Source organism: Mauremys reevesii, linkage group 2 (assembly GCF_016161935.1).
Source record: "Mauremys reevesii isolate NIE-2019 linkage group 2, ASM1616193v1, whole genome shotgun sequence".
Lineage (NCBI taxonomy): Eukaryota > Metazoa > Chordata > Testudines > Geoemydidae > Mauremys > Mauremys reevesii.
Window position 1 is genome coordinate 185,882,691 of NC_052624.1, and position 11,702 is coordinate 185,894,392.

An 11,702-nucleotide genomic window follows, 5' to 3' on the forward strand; every position below is an offset into this window, starting at 1 on the left:
AACAAACCTGATGGGATTTCAAACTTGCCTGATAAAAGCAGTTGTGTACATATAACATATTTGGACTTTTTTTTTTTTTTAAGGTATTTGACTTGGTACCGTACAACATTCCAATTATCCAGCACTATACAACATAAATAAAACACACATTGAATTGATCAAGAACTGGTATAACTCAAACAGTAGTTGTCAATAGGGAATTATCATTGAATGCAGGTGTTTCTAACAGGGTTCCACAGGGATGAATTTTAGGCCCACACTACTCAATATTTTTGTCAATGATCGCAAAGCAAATATAAAACCACTACCGATAAATACAGATGACACAAAGATTGTTACAGTTGTAGATAATGACAACGACACAGAGCTATCTGGATAGTTTGGTAAGTGGAACCCATTCAAAAAAATGCTTTGTAATACAGCCAAATGCAAGGTCATATTTAGGAGCAAAGAATACACGGCATCTCTGCAGAATGGGAACTGTATCCTGGAAAGCACTTACTCTGAAAAAGATTTAGGAGTCATAGCATACAAATAACTAAACAGGAGCTCCTAATACAATGTTGTACCAAAAAGGACTAACGCAATCATTGGCTATATAAAGGGAGGAGTAGCAAGGTGAATGCAAAGTAATGCACATTGGAAAACATAATCCCAACTACCGCTACCTCGATATAACGCCAGCCGATATAATACGAATTTGAATATAACGCGGTAAAGCAGTGCTCTGGGGGGTGGGGTTGCGCACTCCGGTGGATCAAAGCAAGTTCAATAAAACACAGTTTCACCTATAACATGGAAAGATTTTTTGGCTCTCAAGGACAGCGTTATATCGAGGTAGAGGTGTATATATATAAAATGATGGGGTCTAAATTAGCTGTTACCATTCAAGAAAGATCTTGGAGTCATTGTGGATAATTCTCTGAAAACATCCACTCAATGTGCAACGCAGTCAAAAAAGTGAACAGAATGTTGAACATCACTAAGAAAGGGATAGATAAGACAACAGAAAATATCATATTGCCTCTATATAAATCCATGGTATGCCCACATCTTGAACACTGCATGCAAGATGTGGTCATCCCATCTCAAAAAAGATATATTGGAATTGGAAAAGGTTCATAAAAGGGCAACAAAAAATATTAGGGATATGGAACGACTTCTGTATGGATTAAGATTAATAAATCTGGGACTTTTCAGCTCTGAAAAGAGACAACTAAGGAGGGATATGATTGAGGTCTATAAAATTGTGACTGATGTGGAGAAAGTAAATAAGGAAGTGTTATTTATTCCTCATAACACAAGAACTAGGGGTCACCAAATGAAATTAATAGGCAGCAGGTTTAAAACAAACAAAATGAAGTATTTTTTCCACACAACGCACTGTCTGTGGAACTCTTTGCCAGAGGATGTTGCGAAGGCTAAGACTATAACAGGGTTCAAAAAAGAACTAGGTAAATTCAGGAAGGATAGGCCCACCAATGGCTATTAGCCAGGACAGGCAAGGATGGTTTGTTAGAAGCTGGGAATGGGCAACCGGGGATGGATTCTATTCATTCCCTCTGGGGCACCTGGCATTGGCCACTGTCGGAAGAAAGGATACTGGGCTAGATGGACCTTTGGTCTGACCCAGTATGGCCGTCCTTATGTTCTACCTCTGTATAATACGTTGGTGAGACTAATACTGGACTACTGCATCCAGTTCTTGTGCCCACTTCTTAAAAAGAATATTGAAAAATTTGAGGCGGTCGAGAGAAGACCCATAAAAATTATTCACGGACTGGAAAAAATGTCATAGAGTGACAGAATTTAAAAGCACTATCTGTGTAGCTGGTTAAAAAAAAAAAGATTAAGAGGTAACTTGATCACAATGTGTAAGTGCAACCACAGGGAAAATACACCAGGTACCAACGGCCTCTTTAATCTAGTGGAGAAAGGCATAGCAAAAACCAATAACCAGAAGCTGAAGCCAGATAAATTCAAGTTAGGTACACATTCTTAACATTGAGGGTGACTAACCAATAAAACAATCTACCAAGTAAAGTGGTGGACTCCCCATCTGTTGACATCTTCAAATCAAGACTGGATTCCTTTCTAGAACATATGATTCAGCCAAACACAATTTATTGGGCTCAAGAGAGGATAAATGGGTGAAATTCTATGACCTGTATTATACAAAAGGTCAGATTAACTGTTCCAGTGGTACCTTTTAACTTTAAAAACCTATGACTATCACATCAGAAGGGAAGGCGCTCCTCCAACTGAAGAGAATAAAAAAGAATGAGGCCCTTTTTACTTATTTTATTTTTAACCCCAAGACTTTCAATTTAAAACATCAGGCTCCAAGGCTCAGCTGCCCTGACAGAGGGATTGGGTTTTAGAGACGACCTGCTGAAGCGGGGGTGGTTTAGCACCACTGAACTTGAGTAGCAGGCAACCCTGAGAGAAGGCTTGGGCAGGACTTTGTCTTACTGTTCACATATGTGAAATAAAATAATTAACAGAATCTATGACCCAGGCAACACATCATCTAAACCCCAAATCAGTACAATATGCAACAGTCATAGAAAGACATGCAGATTTTCTGACTGAAGTGCTTTGCCACCTCAAATACAACTACCATGGAACTATATTAACAATGGATATTTTCTTAATTGGTTTACTTAGTATCACATAGAAGTAGTTTTGGAATAAATTGATCAATTAAACAGTAATAAGTCACCAGGACCAGATGGTATTCACCCAAGAGTTCTAAAGGAACTCATATGATATTGCCACACTACAAACCGTGCTCTGTAACCTATCGCTTAAATGAGCTTCTGTACCAGATGACTGGAGAATCATTAATGTAATGCCAGTTTTTATAAAAGGCTCTAGGGGCGATTTTGGCAATTACAGGCCAGTGACAGGTGACTTGGTTGAAAATATAGGGAAGAACAGAATTATCAGACACACATGAATATGATATGTTGGGGAAGAGTCAACATAACTCTTGTAAAGGGAACTCATGCCTCACCACTCTATAAGAGTTCTCTGAGGGGGTCAACAACCCTGTGAACAAGGGTATCCAGTGGATACAGTGTAACTGAACTTTCAGATTCTACACCAAAGGCTCTTAAGCAAAGTAAGCAGCCTTGTGACAAGAGGGAAGGCCCTCTTGTGGATCAGTAACTGGTTAAAAAACAGGAAACAAAGGATAAGAATAAATGGTCAGTTTTCACAATGGAAAGTAGTAAACAGCAGGGTCTCCCACGGCTCTGCACAGAGACCTATACTGTTCAACATATTCATAAATAATCTGGAAAAGGCATGAAACAGTGAGGTGGTAAAGTTTGCAGATGATACTACATTACTCAAGATAGTTAAGACCAAAGCTGAGTGTGAAGAGTTACAAAGACATCTTACAAAACTAGGTGAGCAACAAATTTGTAACTGAAATTCAATGCTGATGCATGCAAAATAGTGCAAGTTGAAAAACATAATCCCAATACAAAATGATGAATTCTAAATCACCTTAACCGATTACTCTCCTTATAGTGTGTATGGTAACATCCACTGTTTCATGGGGGGGGGTGGAGGTGGGGGGGGGGTGTCTATATCTTCCTACTGTATTTTCCACTACATGCATCCAAAGAAGTGGGACTGTAGCCTGTAAAAGTTTATGCTCAAATAAATTTGTTAGTCTCTAAGGTGCCACAAGTACTCCTGTTCTTTTTTCCCAATTAGCTGTTATCACTCAATAAATGGATCTTGAAATCACCGTGGATAGTTCTCTGAAAAACATCCGTTCAATGTGCAGCAGCAGTCAAAAAGCTAATAGAACGTTAGGAACCGTTAGGAAAGGGATAGACAATAAGTCAGAAAATATCATAATGCCACTACATAAATCTATGGTATGCAGACATCTTGAATACTGCTTGCAGTTCTGGTCACCCCATCTCAAAATATAGATACTGTGTATTAAAATTGGAAAAGGTACAGAAAAGGGCATCAAAATTATTAGGGGGACGTAACTGCTTCCACATGAGGAGAGATTAAAAAGATGGACTGCTCCGTTTAGAAAAGAGACAACTCAGGGGAGATATGATACAGGTGTATAAAATCATGAGTGGTGTCTAGAAAGTGAAAAGGGCATTGTTATTTACCCCTTCACAAAACACACAAAGCAGAGGTCACCTAATTAAATTAATAGGCAGCAGGTTTAAAACAAACAAAAGGGAGTACTTCTTCACACAATGCACAGTCAACCTGTGGAACTCATTGCCAGGGGATGTTGTGAAGGCCAAAACTATAACTTGGTTCAAAAAAGAATTAGATAAATTCATGAAGGACAGGTCCAACATTGGCTATTAGCCAAGATGATCAGGGATGCAACCCCATGCTCTTGGTGTCCCTAAACTTCTGACTGCCAGAAGCTGGAACTGGATGACAGGATGGATCATTTGAGAATTGCCCTGTTCTGTTCATTTCCTGTGAAGCATCTGGCACTGGGCCACTGGCAGAAGACTGGATACTGGGCTAGCTGGATGATTGGTCTGACCCAGCATGGCCATTCTTATTTTCTGATGTTCACAGAATCTGAACAAGAAACAAGTGATTGTAATGTGAAATCAAGGTAATTATGAATGAGGTATCCAAACTCCTGTGAAATTTTTGGTTCAGATTGCAATCAGTATATGTTTTCCTGCAGAATGTTAGGTGCTTATTTACCTTTATTTCCACAAACTGAAGATCACTAAATATTTTTGAAGAAAACTGTCTTGTATAAAGCTTCAGCTTTCTTAATGTAATTTACAGGGAGGGTTGGGATTTTAAATGTTTCTTCGCTTAATGCTAAGATCTGCTTTAAAACGCTGTTAAATAAAAGCTAGGTGCATTTATTGTCTCTCTCCCCCAAAAAACTCTTATTGCTGACTGAGTAGTAGATTAACAATTCAATTTATATGAACAAAAGTTAAACATTTATGGTTTTATCATCTTTCTATTCTGAACAGTTTTGTAACCATTTGTCAAACCAAACAGACATATATAAGCACTCTAATGGCAGATCTATACTTAAAATACTGCAGCAGTGCAGCTGCACTGGTGCACCTGCACTGCTATAGCGCTTCAGTGAAGATGCTATTACACTGACAGCAGAGCTTCTCTCATTGGTGTACTTAACCCACCTCTGTGAAAGGGGGTAGTTATGTCAACATGAGAAGCCTTCCCATCAATACAACGCTATCTACACCAGCGGTTAGGTCAGTATAACTAGATTGCTCAAGTGTATATTTTTCACACCCTGAGCGACAGTTATGCAGATGCACGTTTATTGCGTAGGCCTGGCCTAAGAAATGCAGCATTTCCCAGCAGTCTTGGCTTTCTAAGAATAGCTGTAGTTCAGAGAGAGAGAGAGAGAACGAACAGTATCTATTATAGTTTCTCCCATCTCCTCAAAACAATTAACATGTTGGCCTTTGCTTATTTTTCACTCAGTCATGTGGATTTCCAACCAAAATAAGGATATGAGAGTCAGCTGACAATACTACAGAACTGTATAGCTAAACTACCCCCCCAAACAGAAAACAAGAAATGGATTCTGCCAATTCAATCCTATATCTGTCTTTCCAATAAAAAGTGAATCAGACAATTTTTTTAAAATACTTCAAGTTTTAAAGATTCAGAGAAAAAATATGCAGGACTTGGTGCATGGTTTTGCAGCACTGGAGTGTCTAAACTACAATACATGGCACACACATCCCTATTCTAGCACCAGACTACCTTGTCACAGAGTATGTCAACAGAAAGGGCTACTTTTCCATGGTAATGCAAGTGCTGGTGGATCACTAGGGATGCTTTACTGACATCAGTGTGGGCTGGTCATGGAAGGTGCATGGCGCACACATCTTTAAGACCACAGGACTGTTCGGAAAGTTGCAAGCAGGGACTTTCTTTCCAAATCAGTGGATTTCCATTGGGAACGTTGACATGCCAAAAGTGATATTGGAAAAACCCAGCCTACCCCTTCCTCCCATGGTTCATGAAGCTGTACACCAGCAACAGCACCAAGAAGAGCTTCAACTACAGGTTCAACAGTTGCAGAATGACAGCTGAATGTGTAGGGTAGACCAGGCCTAACACAAATTAAGGTAATATTCATTTTAGGTGAATCTGCTTGACTTTTGTAGGTGTTATGGAAAGTACAAGCATTCTAGCTGAGCCTTTGGATTTTCAAGGATTTCCATTTCAATTTGACCATGTCTTCAATGGTCACATGTAGAGGGAGAGATATGGATTGGTTTTGGAGCCCAAGAGGAAATACTTTCTGGTAGTCTCTTCCCTAATCACCTGGAGCCTGCTCCTGAACAAATCTGGTCAGGAATATTCTGAGAAACAGGGTTTTCGTGGGAGCTTCCCAGGGCTTCTACCAAACAAACCAACCTGGAGCTGGCAATCCCAGGACCCACAGCTCCAGGACAGCCACTCCATGAAAACTGCCCCAGGGCTGGGAATCCCATGGCACCAGAGACCGCAGTTGGGAAACATCATTGCTGCAAAACCATCCACTCTGTCCTTCACATTGACCAGAGTCACAGTCTGGTGTAGCCGGAGGTGATTAACAGCACTGTACTCTCACCAGGGCTTCCAGGCTCCCTGCCACCTGAACTGGGATCCTGAAAACCCCGGGACAGGCATCCAGAGTCCACAACTAGAGGGCAGCTACAACATACAATGTGTCCTGATGCCAGGGATCCCAGGGCTTCCACAGTCCATAGCTATGGGGCAGCCTCGCCATGCAGACTAGGGCCAGGGATACCTAGGACTTCCAGACACCCAAGCGCCTGATTCCCACAGCCTGGGGAGTCAGGTGGCTTAGGAGTCTGGAAGCCTGGGGGTTCCCAACTCCAGAGCATTCTGCACAGTGGACTGCCCCAGAGCCACAAACCCTGGAAGCCTCAGCAGCTGCTATTGAACTTGACATGATTCTTTATCAGTTTCACTGAGCCTATGAGGGAAGGGCAGCAATGAAATTGACCCAACTGAGCAGTTTCATTTGGTATTCAGTGATGAGTCACAGTGAAACTTAATAGAATCAGTCAATTTCAGTCAGCAGCTCAAGGAGCATACTCCCTTTCAGAAACACAATATGGGAATTCACGTTTTGTAAGAAATTTCAAAATGTCCAAATTTCCTATAAAATTGAAATTCTGAGATTCAATTACTTCTACTCCTGAGCTGCCACCATCCCCTTCCCCAGCCTGCCATAAAAAGAGGAAGGATATTAAAATTAATTGCAGAAATGATTACCCTCACGCCAGGAAATATGGGAGTCTGACAAAACTCACCTTCCTGGCAGAGTCCAATTCCACCTCATTTTGCATATCCATAAGTCTACCCTCCAAAGTTGTGGTACAGATATGCCCATTCCAGTACGGCAAACTGAAAATCTAAACTTCTTCACAACCCGTTTAAGATAGCTTCTTTAAGGTCATTAACTGATATTCTCAAATTGCCCTGACAAACCACTTCCTTCCAATAGCAGAAAAGCTCTGATGCTGTATTCAGTTTTGGGAAATACGAAAACTCTTTAGTATCTGTTTTAAAGTGAAGGACTAATGCCTTGTTTACACAAGGAAATTGTATTATCTAGAAACTAGTTAAGTTTGTGTAACCCTCTTGTGTATAAGCTATTTTAGTCTGAAAAGTACCTTATATCAATTTAATTTATGTCAATTCCTTAGGGGCTTCAAACATTGCTAAGACCAATGTTTTTCCTCCTACAGTAGAAGAGACGATGACTGCAACACACAAAGCAAGGTAAAAGCAGCAGCTTCCTGCTATGTTTAGGTACTGTGTCACCAACTGCTCCAGAATATATACAGAATCATAAGTGACTGAGTTCAGGTCCGAATAGGTTAAATAAAACCTTTTTGTTCATCAAGCCCTAAGAGCAATACTGTATCTTCACTGCAGCATTAACTTGAGTTATCTACATTCCTCTCAAACGAACCAAGCTCGAATTAGAGCAGCCACATTGCAAAATAACACTCAAAATGTACAGAGTGATTGTGCTAGTAACTAACAAGTTGTGTTAACTCAAGATACACTCTATACACCAAAGGTATATCTACACTGCAGCTGGGAGCAAGCCTCCAGCCCAGGCAGACAGACTAACATTAGCAGGGCCTGAACTAGCATGCTAAAAATAGCAGTGTGGACATCACAGCTCAGGATGGAACTCAAGCTCTCAAATCCAAGGGGTCAGGTGGGCTTGAGAGCCTAAGCTCCAGCTCAAACCATAGCATCCACACTGTTATTTTTATCATGCTAGCTTGGGCGCAATTCGCATGAGCCTGTCTACCTGGGCTGGGAGGTCTGATTCCAGACGCTGTGTAGATACACCTCTACAGGTCAGCCAAGTCAAGTTAAAAAGCACTACCAAATTCAAATTAAGAGGTGTCATGTATGGACAGGACTCAAATTTGGAACAACATTTGAGTTCTAACTCAAGTTAATTATGCCACGAAGACAAGCCCTTGGTGACTTGCTGAAGGTCACAGTGCAAGTCAGGGGCAGAGCAAGGAAGAGAAGCCACATTCCTGAACTAGCCACGAGACAGTGCTCTATCATATTTTAATAAATATTTCTGTCTTTATTTTAAGTAAAAATAACACCAGTATGCCCTGATCTCACAAACACTTAAGCATGTGCTAACTTTTGTGCAAATGAGCAATTTCATTAATGTCACATAAAACTGAGCACATGCACAAGGGATTGCAAGATTAGAGCCACCTTCTCTGCAGATCACACTATAATGTAAGGCTCTTTGAATTGCTATGTAAAAAATAGTAAAGGTACAGGGTTAAGATAAAAAAAGCTTTATGAGTACATTGTTTTGCTAATCTACCATACAGACTTTTTTAAAGTCTTATTTACTTTGCACTATTTGTTCATTTTTTTAATTTTTCAGCTCAGCGAAAATAGGCTTTCCATGCCATTGCTGATGATGAAAGTAACCAGAGGTCACGTTTAAATCCAAACACATAGTTATCAACTTTTTAAAAATGAAAGTTAGATCACACTTCAGATACCACAATGGCTCCCCTAAGCCCTCATGCTCACTTTCATGGATTCAAAATCTCCCCTGGGCAGCAGACCAACAGAAAACAGGAGAAATGGACCAACTTACTGTGGGAATAAGGACACTGCCTATGGGTGAACGGGGCAGACAGAGCCTCCCTTGCCAAACACAGGAGTGTTAGGGCCGGGACTCATCTCCACAGCCCCTTACAGGACACCTGCCGCGTCCCGCACCCCTTCCTTCCCCGGAGCCCTCTGACCCGACCCCCCAGCAGCGCTGAGAACTAGCGCCGTGACCTCACACACAGCTCCTCTGAAGCCCTCGCTCCCCCACGGCCCGGCCAGCAGGGAGACTCGCCCCGCACAGCAGAGGGGAGGCCTGGCAGTGCCCGGGCGGGGCTGCCACCCTCCCCAAGCAGCTCCGCACTCCCGCCCCCGCCGCTTCACCCCTGCCCCATAGGGCGCGGAGAGAGGGGATCCTGGCCCCGCGAGGTAGGGCAGGTCTCGCCGGGCCGGGGCCCCTTCCACCCCCATCGCCACGGAGCCCAGGGGGCCCCTTCCACGCCAGTACCTGTTGTGCCTCTGCGCGGCGGGGACGCTGGTGTAATAGGCCGCCCGGCGCTGGGTGCTGCGCGGCACCGGGTGCAGCGGGATGTGGTCCGCCATCTTCCCCGCCCACCTGCCCGGAACCGGCTCCCGTCCGTGAACCGTCACCCGACGTCACCCTGCCGCGCGCAAACACCACGCGCGAGGAACTGCCGGAGACACCTGACGTCACCAACAGCTGATGGAGGGGGCGGTGCTGGGCGCGGCTGAGATATAAACCAGTGGGCGGGGCTTCCGCGGCCGCACCACCCAGTTGACCGTAAAACGCGCGCTCCCGCGCTCGTTCTCCAGTTCTCAGCGCGTGCGGAGGGGGCGGGGCGGGAAGGAAAGGAAAGGAAAGGTTAACGAAGGGCTTTGTGGCGGGGCGCATGGGAGAGAGGAAAGGTAGAGGGGTGGATAGAGGCTGGCTGCAGTGTTGCGTGGGGGACTGTGCGTGAGGCGGTGGCTGAGGGGTGCAGGGGCTAGGAGCGGGGAGCCGCGCACCCCTGAGCTTATTCGTCTGGGCTAATTTCGATCTTTTTGTGTTTTCATTTTAAAAGTACTTATTGACATTGTTGTGCCAGTGTTAGATGGGGAGCTGGAGCCGTACCCGCAGGAGGTGACGGGACTGTGGCAGGCACCCGTGGTAGCACAGTGCGTGTGTGCCTTGATTTCCTGCCCCTCTAGGGACTGAATGCCATCCAAAATGCATGAGCCCTGGGCCTGCAGAGCTGGGGAATGCTTAGTGGGAGCTCTGCCCCAGTGATGCTGAGGGAGTTCACGTTCACTTTAACTCCTGCTGGCTTTAAAATCCGGATTAACTTTTGTTTGGAAAAAAAGTTACAGATGCTTTTATGCAAATTCTTCAAGATGTAGTAAAATATTCTTTGTCTACATTTACAGCTCCTACTACAGAGTAGCTGCAGTCCCACCAAAGCACTGTTGTGGGCTACGTGAGAAGGGGAAAATGAAACAAATAGAAACAAACAAAAAAGTCCTCTTGTCACCATTTGGACAGAAAGGCAAAAATAAAAAAGCATACATTTTGGAAAATCTGTGCTTTTTAGTAACCTTTGCAGTCCTTGTCTGTGTGGGGCTAGATGATTTTGCTGTGTCTTCCATTTCAGCTAGTTTTCCTCATTCTCGTGGTGGGGGACATTGATCAGCATTCACATTGCACTCCCCATCAGTATCTGGCTAAGGCCGGGGAAGCTAATGATCCAACCAGTGGATCAAAAAGCAGCAGATCAAATTTAGTGAAGATTCTGATGGAACAAAGGAACCAGCTGCAGGAGTAAAAAGAGAATGCAGGCAGAAGCCCAGCAACAGAGTGGGGGCTACCCAGTTTATTGTACCCAATCCGACATGTATGATTACCTGCCTTATGGGCAGGTGGTGTATATGTGCATTCAGTGCAAGGAGCTCCTGGCCTTCAGAGACCATGAGTTGAGGGAGACAGAGGTACATAGATGAGACTTTCGGGGACACAGTAGAACGGTCCCACCCTCAGTTTGACAGTCTCTATGCTGGTGAGGAGAATGAAAGTCCCAGGGAAGGAGGGCATCTAACTGGAGCAGAGGAAAACAATCCCATAGTTAGGACCCTCCTTCCAGATGATGATGTGGTATCCTCTCACACTGAGGATACCCCTCCGGGGGAGGGAACTCCAGCTATTGGAAAGAGACAGGTATTAGTAATGGGCAATTTGATCATTAGAAACATAGATAGCTGGGTTTGCGATGACCAGGAGAACTGCATGGTGACTTGTCTACCAGGTTCCACGTGCAGGGCAGCTAAACAGGCAGAACTGCAGAGTCTCAATGCGTGGATGAGACGATGGTGTAGGGAGGAGGGGTTTAGCTTTATTAGGAACTGGGGAAACTTTTGCGATGGGGGAGCCTATACAGAAAGGATGGGCTCCACCTAAATCAAAATGGAACCAGGTTGCTGGCACTTAGTTTAAAAACTGCTCTACAACCTTTTTAATGTTAAGGGTTGGGGGAAAGCCGACAGGTGTGGAGCAGCACATGGTTCAGACATCCCTTAGGGGAGGA

The 11,702-nt window shown here is 43.7% G+C and overlaps 1 protein-coding gene across 5 annotated transcripts in view; it reads right to left on the reverse strand.

The window, feature by feature from the left end:
- Positions 1-9,837, reverse strand: part of ATP9B (ATPase phospholipid transporting 9B (putative)) — a 301,811-nt gene extending 291,974 nt beyond the window's left edge. For 4 of the 5 annotated variants that reach the window (XM_039523932.1, XM_039523933.1, XM_039523931.1 and 1 more), the window contains exon 1: positions 9,635-9,837. In XM_039523932.1, coding sequence (XP_039379866.1) covers positions 9,635-9,729 — 95 coding nt within the window. In that variant the 5' untranslated portion in view covers positions 9,730-9,837. Of the gene's footprint in view, positions 1-9,172; positions 9,282-9,634 lie in introns of those variants that run through there. The other variant, XM_039523935.1, reaches the window with a different exon arrangement.
- Between the last annotated feature and the right edge of the window lie 1,865 nt (positions 9,838-11,702).